Genomic DNA, 19,413 nt, shown 5'->3' with positions numbered 1-19,413 from the left:
AGTAAAGATGGTATGCTGTGCTCCCCACCCAGTTCCCACAGTCCTCTCTGAGTTATACAAAATTTTCTAAGTTCCACTGCAATTGTCTATAATGAGACGAAAGAGATCTTAGCTTACCTTCTGGAAAGCAGATACAGGAGAGATGGCAAACATATTTCCTTCTCCAAAAATCTCAGCCCAATTTCTTTGAGATACTTTCATCCGGTTTTTAAAATGGTATTCATTATCGGGATTAAAAGCCTGGATGTAAAGAAAACATGTTATTTATTTCTATGATAGCACGTTAGATTTGGTGAAGAAGATGATCATGTTTGCTTGGAAGGCCTGCATTAATTATTGCAACAAAAGATATGACATGTATTCCCAGGGGACTACAAGAATATGAGGAATATAAACTCTTATAAATGTCTTTTAATCTTTTCTTTCTTGCCTAGGTAGAAAAAGCAGAAGCCAGGTCCAAAGTCTGATTTGGTTTCTAATATTGTGAAAAACAGATCATGAGGAAGTCAGAGTCCTTGTGGGAAATGTGGACTGAAAGTAGAAGGAAAAGACTGGAGCTGCCCTCCCTCATTGTTGTCCACATCTATACATACGTACGTATGTACATATACACACATACAGAGATACACATTACAGACACACCACACACACACACTAGATACACACAGGCACACAAACTATACATACACAACTACACACACAGGCATGCACACTACACACACACACTAAACACAGAGACATATACTACAGACACAACTACACACACACACACACACACACACACACACCTCCCCACTTTATTGATGAGCTGTTCAATGCCTGAGACCCTCCCACTCATGGTCTCCCTGACTCCTCTCATCTCGGGCCTGGGACTGCCTCCAGGTACTCTGAGTTTGGCCCCTACCACTCTGGAGAGGCTCTGAGTGCAGGGTGCCATTAGGGTGCACCAGCCTGCCCCAACAGGGTTAAAAGGGAAAGGTGGACACGGGCAGGGCCAGTGGCTTGAGCCCTTCAGACATGGTGGCCCAGGTACAGCCAGCCCTTTGTTCCTCCACTGACCCCTCACTGTGCGGTGATTTCCAAAATGACCCACAGTATATAGTTCTCATTATTCCTTGACAGCTTCATCTGAGGCTCCTTTCCCTGTGACTAACTTTCCACTTTACTCTTTCTCCCCTTGCAGAATTTGGGGTCGTCATGGAATCCTCTCTTTGATTTTTCCAAGCCCGATGACATAAGCTCTCAGAAACCCCTGATGAGAGCCCAACTCTGGCCTGCCTGTCTGCCTTCCCTCCCTCCCATACTTGCCTTCCTGCCTTCCCTCCCTCTCTCCTGCACCACAAGCTCTAAGCTAGGATGGTCACATTACCAGGCAGGCTGTATTGACCACAGTGGGAGCCAGCTCTCTCTGCTTATGGAGAAATGGGCCCAGAGCAGCAGCTCCCCTGGCCTTGCTGTCCCGGGGCAGACACACTCAATGACCCACAGTCTGCATGGACTTCCCTCAGCCTCTTATCCCAATTGTAGCCCACAGCTCCCCCTCCGCCTGCTGTCTTGTTCCTTTTGTATTCTTTAGCGCTGAGGCTGACCCCAAGTCTCAGGGATAACTAAACTAAAAAGTCCTTTTTGTCTCCGTGTGTCCTGAGCTTTCATTCACCTTTGCAGCGAAGTTGTCTGTAGGCACCGGAAGCTCCAGGCCAAGGCCTTTCTTACTTCCATCACAGCTGGTCTCCTCTGAGCTCTGCCTTGGCAGAGAGACCTAAAGAGCTTCCACTCTTGGCTTTTGATCCAATCAGTGGGTGTGTGAGAGTCAGAGCTGGAAGAACACTGAGCCACATACCATTGTGAGCACTCCCAGGAGACCGATGGGGATGGGGTCTTGCTTGACTCGCTCTGCAGCTAGATCGACCAACAACATCAGCATGTTGTAGATTCCCTCGTGGATTTCCGTGCCCCACTTGTGAACGGCGCTGGAGGTCAATAACTGAGGAAAAGAACTTATTTTAGAGCTGAGCTCGCCGAGAAAGGCCATGCTTTCTACTTGCAGGGTTCACCAAACCAGGGTTCACGTGGAGTGACACGATGGGACTGTGTGTGTGATACTGACTCCTTGGATACATTTTAACTGTGTACATTTCTCCTGTAATAACACTAACTTGTATATAGCACATGAAGGTTTGCAAAGCAATTTATAGTCTTAAAGCTCATAAAAGCCAAGGGGAAAATTTAACTGCAAAACCCCCACAGGGGCATGGGAGCCAGGAGAGAAAGGAAAGAGATTTTTGCAAAGTAGAGAAAGGAAATATATTGCCCTTTGTCAAAGAAGGCTGCTCTTCTACTTTTCTCTGGCAGCTCTTAAATAAGGAAATAAGAAGCAATTTAGCTATTTGTATTTTGTTTTGTTAAGAGGATTTCACTTCAGAAACACTGCTGGTCTTAGTAATATGTTTTACACAATTTCTCTTCAGAAAGAAAACCATCAACCAGGACTTACCCATGAATTACTGGATAATTAGAAATAATTAGAGTTTCTATGATCAAAAGTGCATTTTTTCAGAGGCAAAAAATTCCAATTTTTTCAGCTATAACCTAAGCCACATTGCTTGGCTAAAAAACATTAACACACAAAGATCTGATATGAATCAAAATGGGACTGCATATGCAATTTTGGTATCCGACATGTTGCTTATTTTTCCTTGAAAATTATGAACGTGGAGAAAGTAACGTATTTTTAAAAACCATGCTGATAGACAGACATATGAACGTAGTCAGTGAGCCCCTGCCAGTTTAAGCCCCAAAGCTTCATTTGTTCGTGCTTATCCAAGTGATAAGCCTGGGAACCTGGGGTGACCAGCAGGAAGCATGCAGCCACGTGAAGACACAGATCCACACACACATGCACAAGAGTTGGACTGCCGAGCTGCCGAGGCCTTGTCGCCCCGGAGTAAGCCTGGACTAGACTGGGAGATGGACGTGGTATGACAGAGCAGAGCAGAAACGCCATCTCTTCTGCCTTCAGCCAGCAAGGACAGCATCCTTCCCTGGAGTCCCAGACAGACAGAGAGATATGCAAGCGGGAGCCAGCAACAGTGTGGTCTGTTAGAGCAGCATGGGGGTGGGGGGAATGGGAGGTGGGTTTATGAGTCACGTGGTCCTGGCCCCCATCCCTGTCACTTGGATACTCACTACCTGGGCTGACCTGGGACAAATCCCTTAACCTTTGGGGGCCTCAGTTTCCTTTTCTGTAAAAACAAGTAGGCTGGAGTCGATGATTTCTACAAGTCCCAGCATCACAGAGTTCAGAGTTGGGAAGTAGCTGGCTGCCTTTCAGTCATTCCCAAAGCCGGCCGCCCAGGAAAGCCCCCCTTCTATGTCCCTTCCTCACCCCCAGGCCTGCCTCCTAAAATCTAGTCTTCTTTTTGGCTCAGCTTCTGACAGCTATTCCCTCCCCCCACTACCTTTCTCTTCTTTTGGATAAACATAGATAAGCACGGGTTCTTTCCATATACACAATATAATCTCTCCAGAGCTCCCACATGCACTTAATCATTCTTGTTAAACAACTGACCTCAAAAGTCCCATGGTCCAACAAATATCTGAAAAAGGACCCTCTCTACAACATACCTAATTTAATTGAGAGGGGAATCCCCCAAGCATCTTAAAGGATCTGTTCTACTATTCTCAGTGAGGTAATGAGCATTTCTTAAGCACCTACAAAGTGCCAGGTTCTGTGCTAAGCAACAAGGATACAAATACAAAAAGGAGAGTGGCTGTCCTTGTGGAGCTTATAATCTAATGGAGAAAGGAGTCTGCTTCTCAACTCGGCCTCATTCCTAGTTTTCAATCTTTCTCCACCAAGAAGAATCCTTCCTCTACCTGACAGTCCTTGAAGTACCTGTAGATGAGGCTCCCAACCCCCCCCCCCCCAGTCTGGACATTGACAAGAACTTCAGGCCCTTCATTCTCCTGGTGGTCCTTCCCTGGTCACTCTCAGTGTGCCCATGGCCTACTTGAAACATCGCCCCTGCACCCCAGCTACCCTGCTGCAACTCGACATTACAGTAAATCAACAAGGCCATCAAATACATGGGAGAGGGTGAAAGCAGCACAAGAGTCTGCTTTGCCCCTTCCTGGACGAGCTGCCAGGAAGAACATTTCCCAATGAGGCAAGGTCCAAGAGATTCAGCCTGATCAGCCCTGAGAAGAGGGCTGAGCCCATTTGCTGAAGGGGGTGAGATTCCTTGAATGAGCCTGACTTCTCTCTCCTGGCAAGTCTCCCACATGATGGGTATGATATGACCTTCAGGGGGATGAAAAGGAGGAAGGTCGGAGGACCAAGCATGGGGCCCCACAGCTGAGGGGCTAAGACAGAGGGACAACAGACAGGGAGCGATCCTGGGCCTCTGCTCAGACTCTCTCCAGGACTTTGCTGCCAAACTGGCTCTGAATGGAACCCAGCATAGAACAGAAGCGGAGAAATGTTCTTCTCCCTGGGCTAGGGGTTAAGAACTCACCTTCATTCCAGGCATGTCCCATTGGGTTTAGGATCAACTGTTACCCATTGCAATGCACCCAGTGCAAAGCACTGGGCTTTCTTTGTAAAGGACTATATCCAGAAATCAAGTTTCATTAGACACAAAACATTATTGATAGCTATGTCTATGAGTCGAAGGATTTCCCCTAAGGTCTGTGGGAGACAACTTTGGACTATGCTGACATGTTCCTTACTGAGCCAAGCATTCCTATTGCTGCTTCTCAAAGCAAAGGAAAGCTTCTCTTTCCTCTTAAGGGCAAAGACACTGAAGAGTCAGGTTGTGGATTTGGTTGGCAAGGACACCTAGATCAAGGCCAAAAGATGCCAGGGATCACTGAATCGCAGGAGATTCAGGGCTAGAGCAGACTCTGTAACTGGAAGCCAGCAAGATTATTAATAGTTTTCTGAAAAGGGCAGAAAACAGAGGGAATGTTATTTCTGTCTACTATCCTAGACATTATGCCTTTCTTAATAAAATCCAAGATCTCAGCTGATATTTTGACTGCCAAATCAGACTTTTTGCAGATACCACCTGTGCTTGTTCCCAAAGCTCCAAGATCTTTTTCCGGCAAGTCATTCTGTGACCATTATTCTCTTTTTTATATTTGTAGAATTATTATCCAGAAGCTAAGAGTAAGATTTAACATTTATATCTGTTAAATTTAATTTTAAGACTGTAAGAAATATTAGATTTTGTACAAATCAAAACATTGGGGGGGGGGGCAGTTCTCATTGGGAGAATGAATTTCCTCATCAGTTTTCTAGGTTAAAACAATCAAAGGTCCAAATTTAAAAAAAAAAAAAAAAAAAAAGGAGAAAAAAGTCATGTTGGTCCATTGTCCTGGCCTGTCCAGTGTATTATAATAGGTGTCTGCTTTACATCATCTGTTTTAAATTCTGTGAAACTCTCCTTGCTTTTAAGTCCTATAATCCTCCAAGTCCCTAGTTTTATTTTTCATTAACATTAATGATAATATATTTATGACTACAGTCCCTCATTACTACAACTGAATATATCTACAATAAAACATTTTTGTTCGTGGTTCTAAAAATGTACTTTAAAGATTATACTTATTAATGTCTTGTATTTAGTGAATCTCATTCACTCACATGGAGACACTTACATACACATCTAGATGTGATAAATCCAAACATTAAAGAATTGGCTCATTAAGAAAAAAATCCAGACTAGATAGATAGGCGTCACTTGTCAAATAGAGGGGAGAAAAACCTGACTTCTAAGCTTTTCTACAACAGAAGAGCTACTTTTTAAATCACAAACATCAATTTAAAATTCAATTCACTTTTAAAATTAACCTCATTATTTCTTAAGCCCTAAACTGAAAGAGATGCTATCTTGGAATATAAGACAAACATATTTATTTACAAAGGAAATGGTAACTGAATGCAAGCACCAAGAAGACAATGACTATCTCTTTTTTTAATCTTTGTGTTCCTAGAGGGAAGCCTACAACAGAGGTAGGAATATTTGTTTGTGGAACTAAACAACATAGCCCAACTGGGAAAAGAAAGAAAGCTTATGTATGTATAATGCACTTAAGGAGTACAAAGATTCACCATACAGGAAGCCACAATCAGATAAATTTTGGCAAAAAAAAAAAAAGTTAAAAGGGACTGAATGGCTGAGAGTCAAGAACTCTTGTTAACAGATGGGAAACAGTCAAAATCAGATTTGCACAAGTCCCAAATCAGAGGTGTCAAACTCAAACAGAAATGGGGGCAACTAAGCCACTTACAAGGATTCCTGAGGGCCCCATACAGACTTGGAAAACTACATGTTTATAGATTTCTTTTTTGCTAATATACTTACTTTGTCAAGTATTTCCCAATTACACTTAACCTGATTCTTGCTGCACTTGAGACTATTAGGAGTCATAAACAGTCCACATGTTTGACACTTCTGTCTCAGATAATATCAAGGGTTGGAGATGATCAGATTCCAACCTGTTCTTTTTATAACCAAGTAAGACCAGAGAAGCAGTGGCTTGTCCAAGGTTACACAGAGAGTAAGTAAAGCAAAGACTGGGAACTATGGCTTCTGGCTCTTAAGTGAGTGCTTTATTACAGATACATAACTTTGAAAGCTGAAGAGACTTGATTTAATCCTATTTTCAAGGGCTTCACCAGATTTTTTTTCTCTCTCAGTAAAAGAGAGATCAACATAAATCTATTTTTATGAATAATTACTTTCAAAATGCTGTAATATGAGAGCTGTCCAGTATTCTTAGCTTTGTTCTCTTCTTTAAAAGCCAGTGGGAGGAGATTCAAGTTGTGTTAAAATTAGCAAGTTAGCATGCTAATAGAGAGATATCAAGGGAAATATATCACATTAAGAGCCAGAAATTCACTTTTTTCATATAAGAGGTGTTATTAGTTAAGTGGAGTGGAAAACTCTCATGAAATGATTTTTATAACAACAGAACCAGAACTCAATTACAGTATTTACTTACCTTTTTAAATGCTTCCGGCATACACCGATCCACAAATCTTTTACAATTTTCATCAGATTCAGAAAGACCTTAGTGAAAACAAGAGAGAATTATCCTACATTCAATTTAGATGTTAAATAGCAGAAAGAGATGCTTAGAACATGATAAAAACAAATTTTAAATGTATGCATAATCAAAGGTGTGGGGCAAAAGTTTCATTGGATTTAAGCTTACTATGGCTAACTAACAATCTATAAACAGGCTATGAAAAGATCAAAATATATTCACATTTACAACTATGGCATTTATAAGAACGATTTCAAATTTAATTCACACTTTAATACAAATTTTACAAATTTTTCCTTTCACAAAGATAAACTTAGGAGAATTGTATCAGTCTTATCATTGGAAGATATCTCAGAGATATCTCACCCAATCTCCTCATTTTATGTAAGGCAAGGGACTTCAGAAAGATAAGGCTTCAAAGCTACCCCAAGAGAAGCAGCTAGTTGGCAACAGAGATGGAATTAGAATCTAACTTCCTGCCTCCAAATTCAACAGTCATTCACAGTTGAAAAACCAGAACAAGAAGCTAAAATCTTCCTTTTAAATGAATCTGTTTACATCTTTATTAGCTAAAAACCTTGTTCAGAAAAATTTAAACTCTCCTTTCTCCTCAAAGCACTCAAAACTGCAAACTCTTCTTGCTCAGTGAAAAGTTAAAAAAAAAAAAAAAAAAAAAAGCATCAATTTACAAGTTCACAACTTCAAGAGACGCTCCAAACTTTAGGAGTCAGTAAAAGAAAATTACCTGAAACTTCTCATGTAGTACTATTTATCTAACATTATTCATTATGCTTTCAGAACTAACTAGCCATGAATCGCAAATATTTAGATGGTAGAACAAAAGATGTATAACCAAAAATTAAATTAATTTAATATAATTATCAAGAATTGATTGTAATCTAACATACAATGAGCACCTATTTAATATACATACTACAGACCACCTGTGCAAAGAAAAATAGGTTCAAGAAACGTATCATCATCCTGTACCTTTGAAACAATATTTTGTGTAACTCCAAGGTTTGAACTTTATCCTTTATAATCTCTGGACATATATATTTTTTAATTATAATGGATTGAAAAAAAAGAAATGTTATCATAATTCCAGCAAAGAGAACACGATGAAATTTTCAATTATGCAGACATCTAATAAAGTCCTCTTTCTTCCAAAAAAATCTAATAACTTCTTATTCCACCTTGATGGGAACTTTTATCTTTCAAATGGTGATAGAATCAAGAAATTCTATTCAGGATCTGATTTTCACTGACTGCTGACTAGAAATAATGGGTGCTTTGAAGGAAAAATGATCTTAGAATTTATACAAGAGGAAATTTGGAACTAGTCAAATATGGAACACAGCTTTGGGAAGAGCAGAGATAGAAAGACAGTTGGGATTTCATGGGAAATGTGAGGGATATCTCTTATTGAGGGGAAGTGGGTCTCCAAGAGGGAAACAGTTCTGAAGCAGGAAAAACAGGAGTTGTTCTGAAGAAGGCAATGTGCTCACCCAGAGAATTGGCCAGACAAATGACCCTTTTTAAAAACCCATGAATTTGCCAAAAAGGTAAACAAAGATGGTAAGAAGATGGTGATAAGAGGCCTTCATGGGCCTATGAGGGGTAACAGGCAGAAGTCAGCCTAGGGAGGGGACAACCCAGCCAAGAGGAGAAGGCATGCATAGCCCGGCTGTCTTCCCCTCATGTTCATCCTGACTTCTGCCTCCCTGAAGCTGCAGTGACGCCTTTTGGGGTCTCAGCATTCTGGAGTCCCTCTTCTCCCGTGAGAACCCCCTGAAGGGCTCCCTCATTTGATACATTTTGTGTAAACTCTGCACACACTCACACAAGGAGTCCGAATGAAAGCTGCCGGAGCACACGGAGAGTGGGGAAGCTTCCAGGGGGGCAATCAGGGTGGCTGGGGTCCCAAGTCTGGGCCATGTGGGGACCACTTATCGGAGCTGTCTGGGAGGTACAGGGATACAGGAAGGGCCAAGAGGCAAAAAAAAAAAAACAAACCCTCCCAGCGACTTTGGGGGCCGTGACTGAGCAACAACAGCATCCAAAGAACGAGAGCTCTGCTCAGCAGAATGGGCTGCCTCCAAAGCCAGGGCCCAACGTCTAGTCGAATTCAAGTAGGTCCAAACTGTCTGTCTCAGACTTAGCTAGGCTGGCCTGAGAGGGCTGGCACCAGGGCATCCACGAGGGGCTCCATGACAAGCCAAACCTTAATAAAGCAAGGAAGCATGACCTTGTCAGAGGGAACCTCTCAGGGGGGGCCCTGCAGAGCAGTCTGCGATGCTACTGTGATATTTAGCCCAAGATCAAATTGGCCTAGGAGCCCTGACTTCACTACTACGTCCTGTCCCTCCATGAGGGACCTCGTTCACTACTTCGGCCTTCTGGTTTCTCTCCTGTGCTCCCCACTGGGACATCTGTAGTTGGGCCCCCTTCCTACCCTTCATATCCCCTGTGCTTGGCCCATAACAGCTACTTAAATGTTTACTGAAGGACACTGGTTAAAAAAACATAACTCTTGTCCTTCTATGGCCCAACTGGTGATGGACTTTCCACATCTTAGCTCAGGTGCTTCTCAAAGCACAGGCATCCAGGCCATTTCTGGGCTCCCAAGAAAAATTATAGAAGTGGGGCAGCTAGGTGGCGCAAGGGATAGAGCACCAGCCCTGAAGTCAGGAGGACCTGGGTTCAAATCTGCCTCAGACACTTAACCCTTTCTAGCTGTGTGACCCTGGGCAAGTCACTTAACCTCTCAGCACTGCCTCAGCAAAAAAAGAAGAATTATAGAAGCTGCGACTACAATGGCAGGTTCCAACACAGGGCTATTTCCATACTGTAAGATTCTGGAATAGGATTCCCTGGCTCCACGGAAAAAACAAAGCTACAAGAGTGTTGACACTATGTACGCCTTCTACACTTGCAGAACTACGTACACCTACACTTGCAGAGTAAAAGAGAACAGTAGAAAGGGAAGAGAAAATGCTGAGAATCAAAGAATTCTTAATCTTTATTCCAATTCTGGCAATCTTCACATTGATCTTTGTCCAACAACAAAAGAAGGGACACACTGTAGGAGAAAATGAACAGAATGCCAAAGACATCCTAATGAATGAAGATGGAAAACTGAAAAAAGCTGCATCCAAATTCTCTACAACTTCTAGTTTCCTCTGGGAAGGCACTTAGAGGGATTGCTTTCAGCAGGTCCCCAAAATAACCAAAAAACATATTTTTAGATCATCATCTCATGTAGTTTCAAGTTGTGTGTGTACAAAGGGATTCTGACAAAGATAACCGTGGCCCAGAAATGAATGAGATTCAGCAGAATTGCTCTTCATTCTCCAATTGATAAGTGATCAAAGGATATGAGCAGGCAGTTTTCAGACAAAGAAATTAAAACCATTTCTAGTCATATGGGAAAATGTTCTAAATCATTACTGAGAGATGATTGAGGCCAGTTTCAATGATCTTGTGATGAAAAGAACCATCTACAACCAGAGAGAGGACTGTGGGAATTGAATGTGGTTCATAACATAGCATTTTCACTCTTTTTGTTGTTGTTTGCTTGCATTTTGTTTTCTTTCTCTTTTTTTCCCTTTCTGATCTGATTTTTCTTGTGCAGCAAGATAATTTTAAAAATATGCATACATATTGGATTTAACATATATTTTAACATGTTTAACACATATTGGATTACTTGCCATTCAGGGAAGAGGGTGAGGGGAAAGAGGGAAAATTTGAAGCATAAGGTTTTGCAAGGGTCAGTGTTGAAAAATTATCCATGCATATGCTTTGAAAATAAAAAGCGGTTTAAAAAAAATCATTATTGATCACAGAAATGCAAATTAAGACAACTTTGAAGTGCCACCTCACACCTCTCAGATTGGTAAAAAGGACAGGAAAAGATAATGATAAATATTGAGGAGGATGAGGGAAAATTGGGACACTAATGCATTGTTGGTCTAATTGTGAACATATCCAACCATTCTGGAGAGCAATTTGTAACTATGGCCAAAGGGCTATCAAGCTGTGCAAATCCTTTGATCCAGCAGCGCCTCTACTGGGCTTATATCCCAAAGAGATCTTAAAAGAAGGGAAAGAGACCCACATGTGCAGAATTTGTTTGTGGCAGCCCTTGTTGTAGTGACAAGGAATTGGAAACTGAGTGGATGCCCTTCAGCTGGAGAATGGCTGAATTAGTTATGGTATATGAATGTTATGGAATATGATTGTTCTGTAAGAAATGACCAGCAGGATGAATACAGAGAGGCCTGGAGAGACTTATATGAAATGATTCTAAGTAAAGTGAATAGAATCAGGAGATCATTGTATAACAACAAGATTATGTGATGATCAACTCTGATGGATTTGGCTCTTTTCAGCAAGAGGGGTAATTAATTCAAAGCAATTCCAATAGACTTGTGATGGAGACAGCCATCCACATCCAGAGAGAGAACTCTGGCAACTGAATATGGATCAAACCACAGTATTTTTATTGTTCTTTGTTTTTTCTTTCTCCTAGTTTTTCCCTTTTGTTCTGATCTTTCTTTCACAACACGATTAATATGGAAATATATTTGACATGATTGTATATTTGTACTCTGTGTCAGATTGCTTACTGTCTTGGGGGAAAGGGAGGGAAGAAAGAAAGGGAGGCAGAAAAAAAGTGGAATGCAAATGAATGAATGTTGAAAAGTATCTTTTTAATTATGGAAATGTTTAAGAACTGCACATGTTTAACATATACTGGATTTATTTGTTGTCTAGGGAAAGGGGTTAGGGGAAAGGAGGAAGAAAAAATTTGGAACACAAGGTTATGCAAGGGTGAATGTTGAAAATTATGTTTGCATATATTTTGAAAATAAAAAGCTTAAAAAAAAAAAAAGAAAAGCATCTTTTATGTAATTGGAAAAATAAAATACTACAGGGGAAGGCAGGGGAGAAGCGGCTGTTGGCAGCACTGGAAAGTGAATCCAATCATAGTAGTGCAGCAGGTAGAGCACTGAGTTGGGCACAGGGAGACCCGCGTTCCAATTCAGACACTCACTAGCCATATGACCTTAAGTAAGTCATATAACCCTGTCTGCTTCAGTTTTCTCAACTGTCAAATGGAAATCAGTGCAGCACTCACGCCCTGCAAGGTGGTTGTGAGGATTAACTGAGATAATATTTGTAGGTTGCTTAGCACAGTGCCTGGCTCAAAGCTGGTGCTATAGAAATGTTTGTTCTGTTCCCTCCCCTTCCCTTTCCGCCCTGGCACCCTGAGGAAGAGAGAGGAGGGGCACGAGGCCTGTCAGTCCCACCACCACTCCCTCTCAGGTGGTTTGAGAGGACCTGGCTGAGATGGTCCAAAAGCCTCACAGAGAGCAATACTAAGGATGCTGCCCCAAGGGTCATGGAGAGAGCATCAGCCCTGATTCCAGTTCAGTCCTTGGAACCATCATTCAAGGGAGCATTACCTGGCACCTGCCTCTACCAGGGCTACAGTTCAGCTTCCTCAATAGCCACTAAAGGCCCCTGATCACCAGATAAGATATAGTCTTATCAATGTAAATATTTTCACAAAATATATGACCAGCTGCCTTGGGGCCAATTTCCAAGGACCTCAGGGTCTTGTCTCTCCTGCTTTTCTGTTAGAATTTGTACATCATAAGATATGTCCCACGCTTCACCCTCCACCCCACACCCCACATAGGAGAAACTCACCCAGCCTTGCAAGGCGGGCAGAAGCTATCAGGCATTTTCCCAATGATTCTTCCCGTTTGTAAGGTATGGACCAATGATCAGTCAAAACGCGGCTTTCCAGTTCATATAAGTTGGTTGTAGGAAATTCAATATTGTCCCCAGAACAGTTGCCATTTTCATCATTCTTCTGAGAAAAAAAAAGTTTAAAGAAAAAAGTTATATTAAATCAAATAAAAAATTTAAATTTTTACTATACTTTATAAAATATTTAATTTTCAAACTAAATGAGATAAAAATGATAGCGGTACCTGTGATTTTTCCAAATTTCATTATTCATGAAAGCAATCACTATGGTTTCCATTACCATTAATTCAGTTAAGGTCACTGTTTTTTGAAACAATTCTCTATTATGCTGGTTGTAAACATGTAAAATTTCTTTCAATACCCTAGTCAGTTCCTTTGAAAACCTAAGCAATGATTTCCAGTTTCATTATGACTCACAAATCTCGGCATTGGACAGAACATAAGAAAGAGGCTGCCTAATTCAACCTGTGCTGAGAGAAATACCCACTGGAGCCTGACTAGTGGTGGCTGTTCAGTCTCTGCCGAGACTTTCAATTAAGTGGAACCTCCTGACTCCTGACCTGGCCTACTCCTCTTTAAAAAAGGGTCAGCCAAAATTTGTCTCTTGGTAATTTCCTGGTCCTGCTCTATGGGGCCAAATAGAATCTAAAAAAATCTTTCTTCTACATCCCCGATCTTCTAGAGCCTTTCTTCTCCAGGCTCAATAGCTGCAGTTCCTCTAAACAATTTTCACATGGCATAGCCTCGAGGCCTTGGCCACACTGATTTTTCTGAGAAGGCTTTCCTTATTCAGAACGCTCTTTCTGAACTCTGATGCCCAGAACAACATTTGGTATTCCAATTATGGACTAAGCACAACAAGAATACAGTAGGACTACTTCCTTCTAATACCTGAAAGTTTGGTCTCTCTTAATGAAGCTCAGGTTTTATGCCTCATAATGAATCTGTACACAGGACCTTTTGATTCCAGGTCTATAACTCTATTCAAGATGCTTTCTAATTAGTTGTTAGGTAAACTGGCTACTGAGCAAGGTGAAGAGGATAGGAAGATTGGCTTTGAAATGGTAAAGCTAAAGTGATAGGAATGACTATAAATTAAGGAAATAAGGTTAAATATCTCCAGAATAATTCTGTTCATCAAGGGAATCAAGCTTCAATTAAAAGAACTAAAATTATTTACATTTTCAGAAATTTATTTGCCAAAAGCATAAGGACAGTAACCCTCGAACTTATACAGTATGTATCAGTAATGGGATCTAAACCTGGTTCTTCCTGTATTCAATGCCAGCTCTCTATCCATTACACTACACTAGCTTTCCAAAAGATTTTGTTAACAATATTTTCTCAGTGAATTAAATATTTTTGTAAGACAACAACAACAATAATAATAGCACATATATGGCCACAACAAAAATAATAGCTAACATTTATATAGCACCTCGTATCAGTCATTGGGGAAAATGCTTTCTGAATATTATTTCATATTGATTGATCTTCACAACAGCTCTAGAAGGAAGGTGCTATTATGGTCACATTATGGTCACACAGCTAGTAAAAGACTAAGGTAGAAGTTCTCACTCCATCTTCCTGATTCTAGGTCCTGTACTATTTGCTGTGCCAGTTTCACAGAGTGAAAATACTGTGCCTTTTTAGTAATTTAAGATGAATTATTTCATCAAGCAATGTAAGCCTTTTTTATAAAAAATAGTTTAGATAAACCCAGATGATAATGTCTTTTTTGTTTCTTAGAAATCTGGACCTCTTTGAATCTATATTAAGTCAAGATGGATAAAATCTACTGAAATCTAAAAATAGTACATTAGCTGTAAACAAATATACAAATACATAAAAGAGAGATAACTTTAATGGAATTCTCTGAAGGATTTTAAAAAACTATCTGATTTTCCATCAGCCACTGCAAAGTACTTTAAACTGAAGTCTTCTTAAAGTAGACCCAAATGACCAAATTATGACAGTCCTTTTTTTATAAGATATAGGCAATGGCAGGGTCAAACTTTAGATGGCCTTTTAAAATTGGCATTTTCCAGAGTTGGTACAATGTATCTGAATGGGATAAACCAAGGGAAGACCTCTCATAAGGATGTGACCTTGACCTATATCCTAATTGTGACTTGAGATTTTGCAATAACAAGTTGTGCTACAGCCAAAAGCCACCTTTTGTTCAACTGTTCAATTATCTTGGAAAAATTTACATTTCTCTCCTGTCATGTCACCCCCTTTTCTTAGCATTTAAGTGCCTAATACTGTTATTGACTAGTATTTTTTGTCTCTGGGATAGATTTCCATATCAGGATATAAGCCTGGACTCCCCTAGCTAATGGGAAAAAAAATCAGAATGGTATCGGGGCTTCTGTGTTAGGGTCTATCTAATCTCGGGTTTTGCAGTTTGTGCTTTGCACTCCTCTCTGTTAGGAACTGCCCTTTCTCCCGAATAGTAAATCCTTGCTTTACTCTCCTATAGTAAATCCTTTTTTGCTTTTTTCTTTAATTTGGGTACATAGCTGTCATTCATTTATGAAGTCAATAGGTATTTTGGAAGTCTTAAAAAAGTAGCTAGAATTTTTTTTTTTGTTCTTAAGAATATTGTGATTATCTGTATTAAAATTTTAAATTTTGTTCCAAAATTCCTAGATAGATGGTCTCCATATGGAGAACTTCACAAAGGAAATATCTCTGCATTTTACAATCTTCAGCATACATTTCAAAAATACATACTCAGAACTTTGTAATATTATTAATAAGTCAGTCAACAAGCACTGATTGAGCATTTCCTCTACAAAGAAATACAAAAACAATCTCTGCCCTCAAGAATTTCATATTCTGATGGGAGAGACTACATTAGTACAATAGAAATAATCTAATCTCAGATTGGCAGTGGAGGCCTGGGAATGGCCTTCTGAAAGGGGAAGTCTTGAAGGCATCTGGAAGATAGAAGCACAGCCAAAGAGTGGAGGATGAGAGCATGCAAAGCATGTTGTTGGAAGATGGAGTTTGAGCAAGATGATAGGATGCACACATTGTTGTATTCTAAAGTATTACATGAAGTGGAGTTGTTAGCTGTAACAAGATTGGGAAGGCGAGGTTATGAAGGGCTTTAAAAGCCACAAGATTTTTGGAAGCCACTGAAATCTACTGAGCAATCAGCTTGGTGCCTTGCGCTTTATGAAGGTCACTTCGTCAACTAATGGGCAGATTAAGTGGGGAGAGATTTAAAACAGAGAGGTCAGTGCAGTGGTGAGGAATTGCATCAAGGTGGCAGTTGTTTGAGGAGAAAGGTGACCAAGGTAAATGAAAGACATCATGGAAGGAAAAATGAAAAGTACTGGCCACAGATGAATATGTGCAGTGAGTACAAGTGAGGAATCAAGGACGAGAATAGAGTCCCAAGCCTGGGTGACTAGGAAGGGGGGGAAGGGGGGGAGAGGGGAGGGTCTCTCTACAGTAACAGCAAAATTAGGAAAAAGGGAGGGCTTAGGGGTCAAACTAACTTCTGTTTTGAACTTGAGGTTGACATTCCCCAAGCCAAGAAGTGAGGAGAGGCTGGAGGTCAGGAAAGAGGTGAGAACTAGATAAAAAGAACTGAGAATCTTCTGCAAGTAGAGGATAATTGGCTCCATGGAAGCTGAGTCATCACCAGTGAGATAATGTGGATGAAGAAGGAAAAAGGACAAGGACCTAACCTCAGGAGATTCCTAACAGGGCAGTCCAACGGTGTCATGTTTCGCAGGAGGAGGATGAGGATGAGAAAAGATCATAAAAGATGGCCATTAAGAGATCCTGGGTAATTTTGAAAAGAGTTTCAAATGGGTGACAGAGTTCAGAAGCCAGCTGGCAGGGGGCTTAGAAGAAAATGAGAAGAGGAAGAAGATGGCTTTCTCAAAGAGCTCAACCATGAAAGGGAAAAGAGAAAGAAATAGTTGATGGGGATATCAGATAAGTGAAAATTTCTTCAACACAGAGAAGACAAGGGACATTTACGCAGAGGCAAAAAAGAAGCCTAGAGATAGAAGATTAAAGACATGGGAATTACAGAGTAGGCAATTTACTGGAAAAGACAAATTAGATTGCAATCAGGCTGCATATGGGGGGAAGGGGGTTGTTTTTTTACAAAGAGAAGGGCTATTTCTTTATGTGAGATTGTGTGAAGTGAAGAGATTAGGAATAATGAAAAGCCTAGCACAATTACTGACACATAATAGGTGCTCAACAAAGTCTTGTGGAATGACTTAGGCTGAGGTAGAGAAATCAATCAGGAGTCAATAAGAACTTGACCGAGTAGTTCAACATCACAGGAGTTGTAATTGACTGAATATGTGAGGGGATGAGGAAGCTAGGAAACTGGGCCAGGATGGTGGTGCCTCTGACAGAAATAGCCAAGCTGGAATTTAGGAGATAAGATAATGAATTCAACTTCAGCATAATGAGTTTGAGATGCTTGTAGTTTCATGCTCAAGGGGACCCTCAAACTGGTTAGCATTAGAGGTGTCTCAAAAGTACTTGTAGACTTAGACTATCTCCAAATCTAAAGGCAAAGATTTTATAATGTCGTTCCCTAGAAAGGAACCTTTATAGGAAAGGATTACTGTGGCAGCTGCTTGCCTCAGAAAGTTAACTGGTCATAAAGGAATACTTATACAAAGTAATCTCAAGATTGACATCTATCACTTGTATTTACAGTAACTGTGGTCAGCAGCAGCTCTCTTTGTAACAAGATAAACATGTCAAGGCAAGAAATTAAACAAGAAACCACTTAGGGACAAGATAACGTAATATCCCTTACCAGGGACACGGCCTCTGACTGGAGTCTATTCACCCCATTCGTAGCACAAGCACATTAAAAAGTCCAATAGGTGGTTTGTGGTGCAGGCCAGGAGCTCAGGAGAAAGGCTACAGCTGGATAGAGATCTGAGAGTCTTCAGTAGAGTGAACATAATTAGACCCAAGGGAGCTGACGATTAGATAACTAGTCAGACAATAAGTAAGAGAGTTCCAGGCCTGGAACCAGGAAGACCAGACTTCAAATATAAGTTCTGACGCTTAGAAACTCTGTGACCTGGGACAAATCCTTTACTCTGTTTACCTCTGTGTTCTCATCTGTAAAATGGAGGCAATAACAGCACCTAGTTCAAAAGGTTAAGAAAATCAAATGAGATTGTAATTGTTAAGTGCTTTATATAGTGTCCGACACACAGTGTTATGTAAATGTTGCTGTTATTATGAATTAAGTTAGTGCCTATTGAGTGTACTAGACAATGAGCTAAAGCAATAGGGAGAAAAATCAAAGCAAGCATGAAGACAGATTCTCTTCACTCAGATTAATTACATACTAATGACTGAAGACAACCCATTTTAAAGGGAAAATAGAGTAAGTATCTACCTGAGTAGGGAGTAAATGGTCTGTTAAATTAAAAGCTTAAAGACAAAGTACAGCCAAACAAGATAAGGCCTAAACTGGCTTGTAAAAGTTCAGTGGTGCCGAGGTCTCCCAATGAAGAAAGAGAAATAAAGAAGCCCCAGCTAGGAAGCAGGATGTGGATGATGTTTGAAGAAACTGAACTGAGAAAAAGCAGTCAGATAACAAGAGACCAAGAGAAAACTGTGTCAAAAACACTACCACAAAAAACCCTGAAACCACACAGGGAGTGACCGCCGAGCCAGAACTCCAAACTCTGTTCTCCCAGTGTAATGTTCTCTCTGCAGGCAACACCAATTTTTAAGTCACATGGTTAGCCTAATCAGGCTGTGGTATTTTGTCCACAATGAATTAGCCAAGAAACGTCCTTTTGGAAAGAGCCGGACCCTGGGCACACCCAGATAAAGGAGACCTGCTTACCCCCACACCTTGGAATGTTTGACTTCCTTCTAGTCATTAAGCACCACAAGGAAGGGTAAGAACTGAATGCGGTTAGTTTCCACAGTCAGAGAAAGGCAAAGAAGTGAAACCCACAGAGGGAAGCTGAAAATTAGATTAAGAAACTGGCTGGGAATTGTAATCAAAGGGGCTGTCACCTCTGCAGTCCTCAGTCAATGGGAGATTAAGGGAGGGACTTGAGTTTGGGACAAGGAATCAAAGATGGTTCTTGCAAGCTTCAAGAGCAAGACTACTAGGAATCAAAGATGGTTCTTGCAAGCTTCAAGAGCAAGACTACTAGCTTAGACCAGTTCCTGCAAAAACTAAAATCTTTTCCTGACTTCATCAGAGGGTCTGTAAAATTCTTGGTAGGACATCTGTCTCTTACAAAACTAGCTTAAAAGTATAAACATCATTAGTCCATATTCCCCTCTGATTTAAAGGCATTTCAATACTTTAAAAGACAAGGGAACAGTATCAGAAGCTCTGGGTGTGGGCACCAACTGCAGTCAAGCTTAGTTCAGTTGTTGAAACCAAAAAGAGTCACTGATAGTGACTCTTTTCTGGTGATAAACTTCTCTAAAGTTAATCAAAATATAAAGAACATGAACTAAGTGTGAAAAGTTGGGTTAGATAACTGCTTATTTTAAGGGATATCAGCTGGAAGAAGGATTTGTCCTGTTTTTTGGCCCTACAGGGAGAACATGGAC

The 19,413-nt window shown here is 40.7% G+C and overlaps 1 protein-coding gene across 1 annotated transcript in view; it reads right to left on the bottom strand.

The window, feature by feature from the left end:
- Window positions 1-19,413, bottom strand: part of USP24 (ubiquitin specific peptidase 24) — a 154,683-nt gene that overhangs the window by 107,043 nt on the left and 28,227 nt on the right. The window contains 4 exon segments of the mRNA XM_031969046.1: window positions 118-240; window positions 1,841-1,984; window positions 7,006-7,073; window positions 12,769-12,934. Coding sequence (XP_031824906.1) covers window positions 118-240; window positions 1,841-1,984; window positions 7,006-7,073; window positions 12,769-12,934 — 501 coding nt within the window.

This window comes from Sarcophilus harrisii, chromosome 4 (assembly GCF_902635505.1).
Source record: "Sarcophilus harrisii chromosome 4, mSarHar1.11, whole genome shotgun sequence".
NCBI lineage: Eukaryota > Metazoa > Chordata > Mammalia > Dasyuromorphia > Dasyuridae > Sarcophilus > Sarcophilus harrisii.
This window is presented reverse-complemented; position numbering and strand designations above follow the sequence as displayed.